Source organism: Haliaeetus albicilla, chromosome 4 (genome assembly GCF_947461875.1).
Source record: "Haliaeetus albicilla chromosome 4, bHalAlb1.1, whole genome shotgun sequence".
In the NCBI taxonomy this organism is placed as follows: Eukaryota; Metazoa; Chordata; class Aves; order Accipitriformes; family Accipitridae; genus Haliaeetus; species Haliaeetus albicilla.
In genome coordinates, this window is record NC_091486.1 from 14,128,124 (window position 1) to 14,145,367 (window position 17,244).

The 17,244-nt window shown below is 45.8% G+C and overlaps 1 protein-coding gene across 1 annotated transcript in view; it reads left to right on the forward strand.

Annotated features, from left to right (window-relative positions):
* The first annotated feature begins 761 nt into the window (after positions 1-761).
* TFCP2L1 (transcription factor CP2 like 1) overlaps positions 762-17,244 on the forward strand; it is a 38,097-nt gene continuing 21,614 nt past the window's right edge. Inside the window, exons 1-2 of the mRNA XM_069781016.1 lie at positions 762-865; positions 5,202-5,353. Of these exons, the coding sequence (XP_069637117.1) occupies positions 804-865; positions 5,202-5,353 (214 nt within the window). The 5' untranslated portion in view covers positions 762-803. The remainder of the gene's footprint in view (positions 866-5,201; positions 5,354-17,244) is intronic.

Consider the following 17,244-nt stretch of genomic DNA (forward strand, 5'->3'; position numbering starts at 1 on the left):
AGTTTAGTCCCTGACACCGTCCTCTTGCTCCTGCACGTCCTCCCGCAAATTACTTTGTGTCCCCCTCTCCCACCCGGAAAATCCCTCCCCCCGACATAAAGTTCACATAACACGAAGCACAGGCCGGCGTAAGAGTCAGACAGGTCGGGGTTCGAACCACCGGCCGGCCGTCCTTCGCTTAAAAAAGTACAGATTTTGGAGGAACCCGAGCAGCGATTTCACGCTCAGCCTCGCCGACCTCCGCCGGCGCTGCCAGGACACCCCCCGGCCGGACCCGAGCCGGCTGCCTTTTAAAAGACGGACACGGGCAGTTTGGGGGACGGCCGGCCGGTCCCAGCAGAGCCGGTCCGGACCTGGGGGGGTCGTCGTCCCCCCCCAATGCCCCGGGGCTGCCGGCGGCCGGCTTGGCCGTGCCCGTCCCTGCTCTCCCCTCCGCCGCCGCCTCCCCCCTTCCCTCGGCGGGGCTGGGGGGGGGGGAGTGCGTGGGGGGGGGGGTGTGGGTGTCCGTCCCTGCGGCCCCGGCGTGCCCGGGGAGAGGCGGGGCGAGGCGGGGCGGGGGAGGGCTCGGCCGGCTCCGGCGTCCCGGCCCGGCCAACCCGCGCCCGCCGGGGCTGAGCCATAAAAGCGCCGGGAGCCGCCGGGGCCGCGGCTCCAGTTGGCCGCAGCCGTCCCCGGCGCGCCTCGGGGTGGGCAGCCCGGCCGGCCCCCCGGCCTCCCCCCAGCCCCAGGCACCGCGCCGGACCCCCCTCCCCCCCCCCCCCCCGGTCCCGTCCCCTTCTTTTTTCTCTCTGCCCGCCCGCAAGATGCTGTTTTGGCACACGCAGCCGGAGCACTACAACCAGCACTCGACCGGCAGCTACCTGCGGTGAGTTCCCCGTCCCCCCTCCGCCCGCCCCGGGCAGCCCGAACCCCCCGGGGGTCCCCGGCGCCCTCGGCACGGGGGTGGGGTGGGCGAGGCCCCCCCCCGGTTTGAGGTCCTCCGTACCCGGCGGCCGGCCATCGCCCGGGGTCGGCGCTGCCAGCTCCTTCTGAGAGATGTGGCCTCTTTTTTTTTTTTCTTTTCCTCGTGGTTGTTTTTTGGTTGGTTGGTTTTGGTGGGTTTTTTTTGTTTTGTTTTGTTTGTTAGCGCGTGGTTAGACGACTACCTGCAGTTTTTGCTTGATTGCTTTTGCCGGCTTCCCTCCTCTCCGGGGCTTGGGTAGCGCAGTTCAAAGGGAGAAGGTGCGACAGTTGCAAAGGGCTGTCAAAAGTCTGCGGAAAACCTCTGTTGGCCAGCTAAGAGGGCGTCCAGTTTTTTTGCAGGGTGGGATTTCTTTCTCCTTTTTGGGACGATGGGTAAAAAGCTCAGAATTTCACTTTCTGAACTCGCCTAAACCAGCTTTTTCCTGTCTCCAAACAGTTGCGTTTAATTAAATGTGCCTAATTTAAGCACAAGGGCTGCGAAACAATAGCCTGTAACATGTGTAGCACAAACCCGTATTTCCTCCCTCCAAAAGACAACAAAGCAGACAACTTTGGGAGTTTCCTTTCTGCTGGGTGCTTGTGAATTATTTTTTTTTCTGACTATGTAAAGCTGAGGTCTCAGCTGGTGTCAATTGCTGCTGCTCTGCTGAAGTGTGCTTTTTGTTGAATTTAGCAGTGGAGAACCTGGTTGTGGCCCAAGAGCCTTGCTTTCAAAATGTACCCCCAAATAACTACCTTTGAGAGAACATCGAGTTTGTCTGGTGAAGCACTTCGAACACAGATAATGCTTCCCTTTCAAGGAGACACTCAATCTTAACTATTCCTGCTCCCTGTCAGCGTATTTGCAAAGGAATTTTTACTAAATAATAATTTCCCGTTATCAAATGATACAATACTGTGAGATTCTTGCTTTCTGGCAGCTTCTCCACTTCTCTGCACCAGGTTCTTCACCTCATCCCTCTATGGCAGTAAGTCTGTTTTAACAACACGTATGTGGCAAAAGCCTTGCTTTGCGTTTGCAAACCTGATTAGTTTAGGACAGTGAGAACGGTAGTAGCAGAGGAGCATCAGCATTGGTACTTGTGCATACTCTCTTTGCATTAGAGAGCATTTTTGGTGCTCAGGCTGCTTTGTTAACTCCATGGATTTGTAGCATGAGTGCTACAAGATCATCAAGTCTGGGTCAGGCTTGAGCCCACATTTCAAATGCCTTTTAATTGGCCAGAAAACACATTAGATTATTTTTGCTGGCTTGATGCTAGCTGGGGGGGTAAAGGATACCTGATCTGGCAGGAAAGCTGCTAGTATGAAGGTAATCTGTCAGTGTTTTAGGAACAAACTTCAGCTTTAGGGAGTATCTGCTGCTGTGACCGTGGTGGTTTTGATCTGGGACTAAAAGCCCTAAAACAAGTTTTATGGCAGCAATGGCCTCAGGTGTTTCACGGAAGGTCAGCTGAATAAAACCCTCCTTTTTTTGTAGGGACCTCTAATTCTGGCCACTTCACTCTCCATGGAAATGTGGCAAGACATGCATTTCTAGAGGGGCATTTTTCTGCTGAGCTGTGCCTTTCTGAAGGCTCTCCGTACCCACTTGTAGCAACTTCGCAGAGGAAGCTGAAATAGTACAATCCTTGAAGTAGCTGTAGGAAAAGTTTGTATCGATTATACTTTGCAGAGATCAAAGGCTTTGTGGGTGTCTGAGACATCTGTGTAAATTCTGCTGTACCTCAGTGGTATTTGTAATTATAGCAAGACAATACTACAGAAAAATCCTCTTAAATCTTCATGCATTTTTATGGAAACCCAGTATGTGTTTTACTCTCTGTTCTGCCAGCTGACTGAAGTCTCAAAAAACTTTTCCCCTTCCCAGGTAAGCAGACTAACTGTTGGTTAAGACCAAAACTGTAAAGCTTTAGCATAAAGGTGAGACTTGGGAGAGTTTTAAGGGTGTCCCCCCCCCCCCCTTTTTTTTAAGGATGGGAACTGTTGTAAAATCCTGCTTTTTCCAAAACTTGATTTGCAACTCTTGAGTGAAAAGAGTTGAACAAATATTGTGATGACTTGTATACCTAGAGCTTAGAAATTCTTTTAAGCCTTGAGCTGTTGCTGACCATCCTTCTAAGTTCCGAACACTTCTAATAAGGTGAAATGTTTTAGAAGGGCTTGATCCAAAGCCATGGATACCACTGGCCATTAATTCAAATGCTATAGGAATAAAAATGTGATTAACTTGTGTGGCTTCATGAGCGCTTAAATATTGTGAACCTTTCCAGAAACCAAATCATGGATTCCTCCATGCTTATAGTCTTCAGCAATCAGACAGCTGTTCCAGCAAGTGTAGGGGTGTTAAGAGCCTGATGTGAAATATGATATTTGAATTTTGACTTCCCCTTGCCTAAATTTCCCAACTGTTTCAGCTGAATAGGTGTATGAAATCCTCACCCTTAACTGTTAAACCTGGGCCAGATTTTGTGTGCTGTTTACTGCAGAGGCTTTCAGGCTTCAGAGTTTTTGACTGTTCTCATCTGTAAAGCAACATGCATTCCAATAGCATTTTGGAGATGAGTGTGTTAAGAGCAAATGTTGGCATCTGGGGTGAGAGATGACTCTGTGGAGCAGTATCAGATCCTGTGTATGTGTGGAGCAATGCTATCTATTTCAGAAATCTACTGCAAGCACTTCTGTCACTTCATTACTGTAGTAAATCATCACTAAGGAAAAAAACCCAACCCCTCTCTATGGCTGTAGTTAGGCAAGAGCTGTGATTCTGTCAGTAATGCCAGTAAGCAAATGGGGCTGGATGCCTCTGAGTTGGTGATAATATGGAGGGGGTGGGGTTGGAAGAGAGAATGGAAACAGAGATGGGTGTTTCTTTTCTCCTGTCTGTATCTGAAATGGCACAGTTTGCTCTCTGGCTTTATTTTACCATAAATAGAAGTACCTGTGTTTGAACCAGGCACTTCAGCAGTTTGCTATAAACTGCTGCACCGTTTCACTCATGACCTGGGTAGCCTTCAAGGTTGTGGGTGCTATGAGTGAAAGCAGGGTGGATCATTAACTGAACAGGCAAGGAAAAAATTCTTAATGCTCTTTCCATAGGGAGCCTGCCTGTACATGCTGGCATGTTCCTGAACAGTTTTTCTTAAAGCTTTTTGTGTATGGGATTACTGGAGGGAGCAGAACTGCAGCCTCTGTAATGGGAATCTCAAGTCTTCACACATCTGGAGGAAATGAAGGAGAAAAAAAAGAATAACTTACTCTGAACTGGCCTCCATGTTCAACATAATCCTCCTAATTTGGAAGGGTATTAATGTCTTAAATAGGCGGACACAATGATCAGAAATGTTAGTGACATGGGAAAGGCTAATGTGGTTCTTCAGTATCAGACATGCTGAGATAAGGATGCTTATTCCTGACGTCTCATTTTGTACTAATTATTCTGTTGTGCTCTCAGCCTTGCTAATACCCATTCTGCTTGGGGATTAGTGTGGATTGGGATCAGTCTGACACTAAATCAGCAGGCAGGTCAGCATGAACGTCTTGTAAAGGAGTGAGAGCTGGGACTGCATGCAGGTCCTAGTGAAGCTGCTCCTGAGCACCTGTGTGTGCATTTATGAAGGTAGCCCAGTGCTGACTTAAGAGCTACACGATTCCTTGTGACCAGGTTTATTTGAGTGCAAGGGGATGTTATGAGTCAATTAATCCAGTAGTTCTTGCCGTCACTTACCTGAATGTCTCCTTTTTATACCAGAGCTGTCTGTTCCTCACCCTTGGCTGCTACTTGTAGACATTTTACTAATCTGACATTCAGCTGTCAAAATGAAGTACCCTTTCTTACTTTTTTATTTCTGAAAGGCTTTTGTCTGAGAACCTAAGAACTCTTAAACAAATGTCCTTCCACAAGGATGAAGAATCTATTTTTGATATTTTTTTTCCGCATGAGGCAGACTGCTTAACTAAAAAGTAAACCTGATTTTATGTTTTAAAAACATAAATTAATTCTCAAAAATATTCTGGTTTATTAATGCTGTGTTCTTTTGTCCAGTGCTGACATCCTACAGGCAGAAGTTGCCTTGCTACATTATACAGGCCAAATTCTTTCTTTTTTAGCCATCATAACTTGGTGTTTCTCCAGAGACCATCTCCATTATCTTGGAGCATGAGAATCGAGTGAAGAATGAGGCTAGGGTATTCTGTAGAGTTTTTGTAACTAAATGTGTGTGAATTGTGTGTTGCAGAGATGTCCTTGCACTGCCGATCTTCAAGCAGGAAGAACCGCAGCTGTCTCCTGAGAACGATGCCAAACTGCCACCCTTTCAGTACGTCCTCTGCACAGCCACGTCACCTGCTGTGAAACTCCACGAAGAAACCCTGACCTACCTCAACCAAGGTAGGGTTTGTACTACACTGAACGAGGGCATATTTCCTGGGAACAATTCATGAGAAAGAGATTTAATCCCATGCTTGTGCCTTTACCGGGAGGGCAGTGGGATGGGAAAAAGAGGAATAGAGACGGGGAGGGGGATGGAGGAAAGGAGGAGTATTTAATTTTTCATATTTATATACCAGATTGTCAACTGATATAAAATAATGAAGTACCACTGATTTAACTGTTGACTTAAAGCAGCATTATAGCATCCCTATGGCCAGGTACTGGCTTGATCTCAGATGACTTACACTGTAGTCTCCTACCTTTATCTTAAAAGAGCAGACTAATTAAGCAGATTGGCAACCTTTGGGTTGGGGAGGGCTCTTACTATTGCAAGTCCCCAAGCGCTGGAGGGCATTGCCAAAGGATGAGTTAGCAGGTATCCGAGGGCTCCTCGGTGCTCTGGGCAGAGTGTGACATCCCTCCCACTGGCTGGGCGATGTGGCTCTGCGCAGTCCCTAACTTGACAAGTTGCTGGGGTTCAGTGTAGCAAGGTCCTCTGTCACTGACCTCATAGGCTAATTTTTATTCCTGGATAAACAAGCGCTGTGTGTTTCTCCAGGCTTTTTTTTTCCTCCTTTGGCAGAATTTGTGCAGACGCATCTGTGGTTGGAGTTTGGCTGTTACTTTGCAGCACCTCCTGTGCATGGGTCCTGGCAGGATCAGACCTCTTCAGGCACAGATTATGCTAAAACTTACTAGACTTATTTTCTGCCAGGTTGTAAACAAGGGCATTAGCCTAGCAACAAGCTGAAGGCTGTCTGCACTGTTACTGAGATTCCTCTCCTGTTTCAGGATGCTGCCCTGGCTCTTTGAGCTTTGTGTACTGAGCTTGAAGCTCACTCAGGTGCCCTCTAGCTAGGTTTCTCAATGCTTGTACAACATGGAGCTCTGACCTCAGGTGCAGCTGGCTGCTGGATCTGTGTTGCTAGCTGCTAGACCCATGGAGCCCCCATAGAAAAGTCAGCCAAGTGCTGCAGGCTCTACCCAAGGAGCCAGATCTTTCCTGTCACGTAAGCTGGCACTGTGCTGTCTCCAGCATCAAAAGATGCTTGAGACTTGTGACTGTCTTCCCAGTTTATCCATCCAAATACAGCAGACCAAATACAGGAGGTGATATGGGGTGTATCAAGGGTGAGATGGAGATGAATCTTCCCGTGAAACACAATTCTTTCCTCTTTCAGAGTGAAAGATTTTCTGTTGTGAAAAGCAGTTGATAGCCAAATATTTAGCACACATGAGGCAGTGTCTATTTTTTTTACCTTGGTAGGGCAAAAGTTAGACAACTCTTTACACAATGCCATGAGTTTTAAAAACCTGTGTGACTAGAGCAGTCTATATTTTCCTATGCAAAGTAAGACTGTTACTGCCTTTGTAGATAGACCATGTGTGTTAGGCTTTCCCTTGCTTACTATTGCAAGGAGTTGTCTCCTGCTCCATCTTGACACAGTACTGACCTGTTTCCTTGGCAGACCACCAGTTCTCGGAAATCTTCTGCATCTGTCCTTTGTCCCTCAAGGGGGAAGGTGAGATATGTCCTTCCAGAATAAACCCTGGAGAGCATGAGGCTGGACAGGCCTGGAGGAACAAAGCAGGGATGAGGCTGGCAGGAGCTGTGCAGTGGGGCAGACTTGAGAAGGGGCTGAGAGAAGAAGTGGGCACTCTTTAGTGCTGTTGGCTTGCCACAGTGGATGGAAACAGCACCTTTTCCTAGAGAGTCTTTGGGATGATTAGTGGTAAAAGGTGGTGTATCTCCTGACAGCTGAATGGCTCACTGCCTTCTGTTCTTCCTGGCAGGAGCTTTGCATCTGCCTGCCGCCTTCTTGGGAGCATCCTCACCTCATTTATTTAAGCTCCCAAGCAATTCGTCTTCCTCCTTACACTGAGATGCTCTGGGTTTCTTGAAAAACCTCTTGAAATTCAAGGCTCTCTGTATGTAGATGGATTTTTTTTTTCCTTGAGATCTTGCAGTGTACCTATTTTAAAAGCCATTCTGCTCCACTCCAGCAGGTTGTTTCAGACTCCACACCATTGGCTGCACTCTTGCGCCTGGCACTGACCCTTTCCAGTAGCAAGGGCAGGCCTTGACTGTAAATCCATCTGATGCGTAGTCTACCTTGATACTAAGTCCCTTAGACCAAAATCCCTTGCCTGTGCTGGTTAGCAAAAAGGGACTGGGGTCTGTTCCCATGTGGATATGAGCTGCTGTGAGATGCTTCTGGGTTCATGGAAGGTAACTACGCATATGGGAAGAAGATGATGCTGGACACACCTTTCAGCCAGCTGTGGTCAGAGGTGGAGAGTAATTTCTGTTGGTGGCATGTCAGTGAGGACACTGCCTGGGGTTAAAAAGATGAGGCTTTGTCTTGCAATTCCAGGACAAATAATCAATTGGCAGGTAACCTCCCATGTCACTTAGTTTTCTGTTTAGGAATGTCTACATAAAAGGGTATTTGGTCTTTTTCATGACATCTGTGTCAAAAGTATGTTCCTCATGCAATGACCTTCTAGAATAAAAAATAGGAGGTGTGTCTTTTTAAAAACAAAAATTAAAGTGCATGAGTCAAATTTTCTTCTCCTTTCAGCCACACTTCTCTGGGGGAACCACTTTTGATTCTTGAGCTATATAGTTTCCCAGCAGGTACCTGTTGTGTAGGTATTTTCCCATCCCTTCTCCAAAACCAGAGGAGGGTGCTACAACTCTTTACTTTGACCTGCTCAACACAAGCCAGGGAATCCCACCTAGGTGCTGCCACATTGATCTCAATTGTCCTGCCTGAGGTAGAGCCAAGTGCAAGTTAAAGGCTCTGACAGAAAATTAATCCCATTAATAGAATTATGTTGTATAAGCCTGAGAAGGTACGTGAAGGGGACCTCGAGGCAGCCCAGGTCTCTGGAGCCAATATTCATGGCATGGCAGAAGAGCTGACTGACTCCAGAGCACTGTGACCCAGCTGCAGTGCTGTAGCCACCTCATGAAGCAATTTAGACCATTCCCTACACCTTATCACCTTACACTGACTGTAAGCAAAGGGACACCTCTTGCACCTTACCCTCTTTCTGTGCTTATCATGATCTGGCCAAACACTTACATAAAACTTCCCTTCTTCCATGTATGCTTGGGTTTTGTGATGGATTACTTTAGCAAATGGGTAACTTCACCAATGGATGTCCCTCACCCTGTCTGCACTGGTGAAAGCATGAGTCATAGCTGGCTCCTACTAAGGCAGATACAAAGATACAGTGGCTGTCCCAGCTCCAACAAAGCAATTCACATCCAGTGTGGTTACTTACCCAAATTGTGAGGACTGGGTTTGGGGTTTTCTGCTTGCTGGGTGACTCTTGCCACTTGCTGCCCAAATGTTCCTTCCTGACTCGAGCTCTTCACCACTCGGTAACTGACCTTTTGTCACTGCAAAGCAGTTCTGCTCCCTGCCTTGAAACACTTACTCCACATGTGACTGGTTCAATGGTGGTTGGTGAGTGGACCAGCTCAGGAGACAGTCCATGTGCAGAACTGGATAGAAGAAGGGTCAGTCCTGACAGAGCTATGGAGTAGAGAAAGCTGGAAGAACTGGGTAGTAAATTGAAGGCCAAGTTGTATAGCAGAGGTGAAAGAGGAACTGGTGGAGACATTCAGGTGAGATCTGAAAGGGTTTCATATGGGTTAGGAAGAAGGGCTGTCCAGTGGCTGTGTTTGTGTACAAAGAGGAGAGGGATGGGAGAGGGCTCCAGGCTTGTGGAGCATAATGACTTCTCGTGAGCCTTGCTACTTGCTGGATAGACCCATGGAGATGGTCAGTGGCATTGAGGAGGAAGAGGACTTTGGCCTGGGCTCTCCACAAGAGTGAAGGAGGAAGCTGAGAAGACTCCTGAGCTGGAGACCAGTGTTTGCAGCAAGGGCAGGGGAAGCATTTGTGAGGGATCATAGGGGAGTGAGCTTAGCTGTTGTGCTAAGTTGACTTGGGGACATTCAGCAGTGGCAGGCTCCCAAGCTTGTCTGCTCCAGTTTGAAACTGTGAGTGCTTGCTGGCTGCAGCTCTAGAACCAGCCTGTAAATGAAGTAACTAGAGTCAAATCCTAAGCTTGGTTTCCAAAGACTGACTCATTACACTTGTCTTTCCTGATCTCTTCCCCCCCCTGCCTTCCCACATTCCTTGGGAAACTGGAGCCAGAGTCCTGCTAGCCCAAATTGAACATGATCTTAGTTTGCTAATCCTTAGGGCAGTTCCTACATTAAGAGATCTTTACTGGACCTCAGGAGGATTACTCATTTGATGGGACGAAGTATGGAGTAATTCGTATGGTGTCTTAACACCACTCCACCTTCAGTCCACAAAAGTGGTAAAGGTGCTGTCCTCACATTAGGAGCTGCTGCTGGCATCGGTCCTTTGGTCAGGGATCGCATCTGTCAACAGAGCAACACTGTCCAGAAGTCTGCAGCACAAACATCGCCTAATGTTTCTGGAACTAGCCCGCCTTTTAGCACTATTTCAGTGTCTCTTGTGGATAGGGATTTTCAGACAAACAATCAACCAGCAACCATATTACAAACCACTGCTTTAGCAAGAGGGCTTGATGCAGTTGCATATTCCATGGTCTGCAGTCATATGGGGTGTGGTTTGACCATGGCTGGTTGAAACCAGTTTCAAACATGGACAGAAATGGGAGCAATGAAGGTGGTTCCAGAAATTGCACCAGGAGGAAGGCGGAGGAAGCAAGCGCTGTACAGTAGATCCGAATGCTAATAAATGTGAGGAAATAAAATCATTCCTTTTAAAAAACAAAACAAGAAGCCAAAGAACACAAAAACCTGAAAGTCATTGCCCGAGGGAATCGGCTTGTAGTGCCAGAACCACATGTAGACTGTGAGCTATTCAAGTCATGATTTTGTTTCATGACCAGCATTGGGTTGGCTCAGAGCCTCAGATCTAAATTACTCCAAATAGAAGGTGGTTCAGGTTGATGGCAGAGGGTCGCTGAGAGCAAGCTGTGTGACAAATCCAGTCCTGTCCCCCAGTGGTACTTCAGAGTAACTGGCCGTCACCTGCCTGTGAAGTTATCCTGAGGTCTATTCAGCTCTCCAGATCTGTGGTATGTGACTTGTGGTTCTTGGCCACGTGAGGATTTTAGTATACAGCTGGTTAGGGTTAGGAAGGCTGGCCATCTCTGCTTTTACAGTGTCTTCCAGGAGTCATCTTTATTGCCAGTCCTAGACAGTTCAGAAAACAAGCAAGCCAAGAATCCAAACCATGAGAGAAAACCACTAACATCTGAGAAGACCTGTGATGATATTGGGAGCGTTGCTGTAGAGGTGCATAAGCAACAGATGCCTCGTGAAGCTAAAGATGGACTTAGTTTGAGTCTGGGTCACACCTAAATGAAATCCCCAAATTTCAGTGCTCAGGTGCAAAGGCATATATCCAGGTTCAAGACACGTGTGCATAAACTGGTACACTTTAAACTGTGCTCCGTTTAAAATCTGCTGGGTGTTGTCCTGCCTCAGCTCACTGCAGACGTGTTCTGGTTTCTCCTCCAAAGAAAGGTGCAGAAAGCACTGACCAAGGAGCAGCTGAAGAAGACACCTTGAAACACTTGCTTGGGTAGGAGATGAAATCGCTTACAACAGAAGGCAAAAGAGAACCTTTGCCTCCTTAAGGTCTAAAGTTCAAATTCAGTTGTCTAATCTTCCACAGCCAGAGAACCCAGTTTTAAACACTGAGATTTACAGTAAATGAAAAAAGCTGTTTTGTATTGACGTTAACTCCTACGTAATTGAGTTTTTATGGGGTTACAACTGTCTGAATATTTGTAGTTTTCCTGGAACAATTCTTTATTTGCCTAAACGAAGTGTAGAGAAGGCTGAGTGACCAGCTCTGCCTGGGTGTGCTTCTGGTTTAATTATAGCTCTGTTTGTGGGGATATTTTTGCTTTGTCCCATGCTAAGAACTGCCTCTTTTCCTAACAATCACTGCCATTACCGACCAGGCCCCGGGTATTTCAAGGAGCTCCGCTGCTGGTGGCCTCTTCTGTGTGAACATGCTCTCCACCCTTGCTTGAGATCACAGGCACAGCAATGACTTTGCGTCATTGAGACTGTGAATATCAGGTGCTCCCTGGTGGCTGCCCGCCTGTGCGTCCTCGATCCCTGACCGTTGTGGGGTGCTGTACTGCTCCTTGATCCCTTTCCACTCTCTTCCTGGGTTTGGATGCCTTAAAAAATGGCTAACGAAGCTGGTTTGTTTTTTTGCATTTCTGAGACCGGCTGCTTGGTGGTTTTGGTTCTTGTGGTGCACCTCTTCGTCTTTGGAGAAGGAATTTGTCTCCTGCCTGACTTTGAAGACAGCTCTGAGTAGGTTCTGGTGTCTCAGTTGAAGCCATTAATTGTGCTAGCAGCAATTTCCCCATATGTTTGGCAGCTCTGTCTTCACTTGGCAGCCCAGGATAAACAACCCTGTCTCCAAACCACACCATCCCTAAGCTCACTATGAATCTTGCTTCAGATGACAGGGCACCTCTGCATAAGTAGAGCATCTGACTTCTGTTGTCCCTAGGAAGCTAGAATCTCAGTTGTCTTTTAACCAAGAGGCTGTTTTCTATTCTTTCTGTAATCCTTTCTTCTGTTGCTAACATCTGGATGAAATTCAAATGGGATTGTGAACTTGCTGGATTGTAGCCTGTGCACAACTCCTACTGAAAGCCCCTAGACTGCTTTTCGTTCTCCCACTTCCATAAATCTTCAATATCTGTGAACGAAGGAAGTGCTTAGACGTTCCTCTGAGTGTAGCGAGAAGTAAGAGAGTATCTGTAAGATTTTTTCCTTATATTCCATGTCATGTTTTTACTTTCCCCCATTATCCATATCTACTTTGAGATTCCTGTAATTATGACAGTGAAATTTTTGCCTGTCATCTTACAGCATTGGATGTTTGTATCAATGTACCTATCAATCTGAGATGTGGAGATTTCCCAATTAGCTTTCTCTAATTTGCAGTGTCTTAAAAGACCACATTTTCGGTAGCAATAAGAAGCTTGAGAAATACTGTAGTTTTGATATGATTAACTGTTTTTATAGGAGTAATAGATGATACTTTTTTTCTAAAGAGGCTGGAAAAACCCACCTTTTTTTCCCCCTTTGCTTCCTACCAACCATTTATTGTGTGTTCTGGAAACTAGACAGCAAGTACTTGAGCAGTGAGATTCCTCTTGTCCTAGCTCTGTGCCACGTTTGTTACTGGTGTCAAAGGTACAGTCTGCTTTGATGGGATGGTTGCCAATCACATCGTCTCCCCTGCTTTGTGGTAGGCACTGGCTGGTAGCCTCGTGTGGTAGTGGGACTTTCTTTCTCCCCGTTTTTTTACTGCAGAAATGTGGTGGAGGAAGCGACTTACCTGAGGGCACCTGAGGGAGCTGCTGGGTGGTGTCAGGAGTCGTACTCGGCTCTTCTGCATCCCTCTCCAGCACCCTTACCTGGGACCATTCTTCTTACTTATCTGAAACTCAAGTAAATATTACACACAAAGCTACTCTTACAGAGCTATAAAATCTGTTGTCCAAATTGACTTAGAACAGGTTGAAACCAGAAAAAGCCTGCATTTTTTACTTACACAGAGGGGGCTGAGGTTTTCTGAGCTGGACAGATGTGACTAAGATAGTCCTGGGTGTTTCAAGTACATGCTAGAGAAGTGGAAATACAGGAAGAAATTATTTTCACAGGGCAGATATTTTTTCAGCTTTCCATCAGAAGTCCATAATTTCTTCACTGATTAATTTGTATTAAAAAATCAAAGTTTATACCATGTCTTAGATTATGTGGAGTCCAACAAGGTGGATGAGGTCTATGCAAGAGAAGCCCAAGTACACACAGTGAACTTAGCAACTGTGTCTACTGGCTGCTTTCGTGTCCTTGATTCAAAGTTAGACTGTATTCTTAGAGGATTTAAATGTACATCCCTCTCTTTTGAGTGGAAAACCACTGTAAATGAGTGTTTCTGTTAGTGCCTGTTAGCTATGAAGTGTCACCACTGTAAAATAGGCCATCTTCAAAAGTCTGGGAAGAGTAAGGCTCAGCCAAATGTTCATATAGTAAATAAGCACTAAAATTTTCCTCGAGCAAACTTGGCTCCGAGGCATGTGTTTGGCTTTCCCACAAGAAAGAAGTAGGGAAAGAGAAAGAAGGGGACAAAGAAACTCCCTCGAGTTGGGAGCAGATTGTAAAAGGAGGGAAAACATAGGAAGAGACATGATGACAGTGAAGCTCTATGGTGTAGTAGTAGAATTAGTAGTTATGAATTGGTCTGCTGCGTTCTTGTAAGTCTTGCTACCCGGGTGGTAGTGGCAAGTAGGGTAGGTATCCTCAGTGTTGGACTTAGATGGGTAGCTTTGCTACAAAGGGAAACAGGCAGGAGGCAGGTGAAGGGCAAGACTGTGAATGCTAAAGCAAGGCATGTGTAAATTTTGGTTCTTATTGCCACAGTATAAGCAAGTTCAGAAGGGGACCACACAAAAGAGGAGTGTGTGAGCATTGGTCATGACTGGGCAGTTTGATACAGATACAATGTGGACACTGAATACCAGAAACTGGGAAGATGCAGCCAGGAAAGGGCTGGCTGTACTCATCCTGCTCCATCTCTGGGTGCTTAGAACTGGGTGCTGTGTTGAAGATGAGATGTGGGGCAAGACGGGCCTGCAGTGTCAGGATGACTCTTGTGTTCCTTTTGCATTTCCTGGCCCACAGTTGGTCCTCCTTTGCAGGATTTCCATGTTCCTAGCATAGTGGGAGCTTTCAGGGTGGCCTATTGTGTAGCTGGTGAATTCATAATATCTACTGGATAAACATCTCCTACAGCATCTTGTCAAATGAGGCTGCAGCAAGCAACTGCAGAATATCCACTGCCATTTGTGGCCCAGGGAGGGAGGATTCTGCCCTTGCTCCTTGTCCTGCAGAGTGTCTGCGCGCAGGACATTTCAGCAAGTCTTATGCTAAGTTTTATTTTTGCTTTTGTCTGGCTAAAAAGATGTGGGCAATCAAGCATGCAAGTTCAGATGCCAGCTCTGTCACTCTTGCCTGTTTACCGTGTGGGTTCATTAATCTTTCTTGTCAGAAAAAATCTTTGTGTGTGCCTGATGCCCTGAATAGTTGCATTTGGCTGTTTCAAAGGTGATCCTCCTGCCTGCTGGATGTGCTTTGGTTTGGGAAGATAAATGCTTTCTTTTTTTTCCTCCCCCTCCTTCTGCGTGCTGCGTTTGACTGTCAGCATTCCTTTGCCTTTATCTGTGCACTATTTAGGATGTCCATATAAAGTTGCTAAATGGAATTTTTATTGGCCAGCTTGGCTTAATAATCAAACAGTTTCCAGGCTGGTTCTGTCTAGTGCTGTGTGGATCCATTCTGAGAAAGAGGACTCACAGTGTTTTTTTTCCTTTCCGCAGACTCTTGTTGGGGATATGGTTTAGTCTCAGGTTAGGGTTTAATTAATTGCTGGAAAGGCAAGCAGACTACTTGGCTAGATTAAGTAAGGCCTGAGTCATATTGGTCTGGAACATCAGCATCCTAATTGGAAATTAGTGTATTGTATCGGTGTATTGTGCAGAAAACCACAAAATGCATAGTGCAAGTGGCCCTTGAAACATAACACCAAAACAAAAAAAAGCAAACAGGATATTGTGGTTGTGTAGCAAATAATCTTTGAACAAAATGTAACTTTGAGCTTGAAATAATGATAATCTTCTGTAATCAGAAATTGCCTAAAATTCCTGATGGCTGACTAAATTCCAACAATGGAAATCAGTTAAGATGTTATGGTTTGTACCTTCTGAGTGAGTGAAAGCGTTCCTGTGTTGAACTAAATTATTTTTTATCCATAGCAAATTGGTGACTTTCAGTTCTTTTGTCCCCAAACTAAGTGGTCATGCCTGCACTTAATGTGCATTAATTACCAAAGACAATAAAACTTAAAAAGAGTAAACAGTCTATAAATCCTCTTTAAGATAGATGCAATTGCTTTATGAATCACCAAGCAGGAACTCTCTGGACCTGGGTGGTTACTACTTTGCTGGACACTACTCTTGTTTGTAAAGCAGAGTTGCTCAAACTCTAGCCTAGGAGGAGATTGCATAAATTTGCTGTTGCTCAGGGAATGTCTGTTCAAAATACAAATTACAGCGTATCATCACCCACCCAGGTTTTTATTGGTGCCCCTGAAGCTTTCAGTGAAGCTGGGAGACAAATTGCATCTCAGGAATTTACTGTGGTTTTCTAAATATTTATTACCGTTCTGTTCTCTGCCTGAGGTAGGGAAGAAGGGTTGTGGCAAGCTCTGTGCGAGGGGAGCACCGGGTCGCGCAGGCGGGCAGGAGGCTGCTTTGGCCTCAGCTGTGCTTGGGATTTGCTTGCAAAATGTCCTTCTCATTTCAGGTAGCGACAGAGATGCTTCAGATGCCCTAGTGTGCTTGTGTCCGATATTACAACGTGACCAGAGACCAGGCTGGTCACCGACTTTGAAGTTATCTTGAACCCGTGTTGCCTGTGGTGGTGCAGCTGTGGCCAATGTTGAGAGCGTGGAAGGAAGAGGGTTTCAGCAAGCTGCTGGCCTTTAGCACTGGGTTTAAGTCTAACGTTCAGTAATGTTGAACATCATCCTGGCAAAGGGGGACTGCTCTAAAACTGCTACCACCGCTCTCCTAGCTACAGGTGTTTTCTTCAGGCTCGTCCTTCCATCTGAGCCCAGTGGATGTTAAACCCTTGTCAGCTGAGGACCAGATACTGCCCTTGTCAGGGTCAGACCATTCAGTCAAATCATTGGAGAGTCTCAGCATCGGTACCCTTTGCCCCCATCTCCAGCTTTACCACCAAGCATTGACTTGGAAAGATGTAGTCTAACCTATATTCATCTGTATTTTCATTTGGGGCAGATGGACAAACTCAGTGTAGGGGAACTCTGTATTTCAGCTGTATGTTTTGGGCTTAGCTAGTTGCAGCCTGTGTTGGGAGCTGGGAATACGGTTTGGTTTAGTCACACTTGTACCCACATTTCTTTACAGATTTAGATACCTGAGTAAGAATGATCTGTTACTCATTTAGTTTTAGCAGAAAATTGTCAGTCTATGACTGCTAGTGCTGGTGAGTCAGTGATGCAGGATTCGTATGTGAATCATATATTCGTATATGTGTACCAGAGCCTTGAGTGACTTCTTTGCCCCCAGGGGGAGTTCAGCTTTCTTCTGATCAGGTCACTATTATTCACTTTATTTTACAAAGGGATCTTGTTTGAATATCCAAGTACTGATTCTTTAGGGCTTTTTTTCCCTGCAATTGTTACAATTGCAGGGCTTAGATTGTAATTCACCATTTCAGGAGTTTTGCTGTTAGTGGTGGTGGAAAACATAGGGTAAACAAGATTTGAAGGTATTTTTCAAGGAAAAAATATAATCCAAGCAGTTTGATGCTATAAAAGTACAAGTATCTGAATGCTGTCCGTGCTATACCAATGAATTATGGGTACCATTAGCCACAAAGCAATGAATTTGCTGGAATAAGTTGTAGGGAGAATGATTTTTTTTTTTTTTTTTTCTTTTTTCCCAAAATCAATACCAAAACATTTATATATAAAGGATTTGTGAAGAATTAGAACCAAATTCTCACTGACAGGGCTCCACAGAGAGGGAAATAAACTTCATGTTTTCTGAAGCTTGGCTGGGAGCAGTCTTGTTTTGATAACAGTCCTGTGTAGTAACTGGAGTGAAACATTCAGAGGTCAAGGGGAAAGCAGTTAGCATAAAATACCATTTTGACTGAGGTTTTTCATGGCGTAAACCGAGTTCCAGGGCTTACATCAGATGACCCATATATC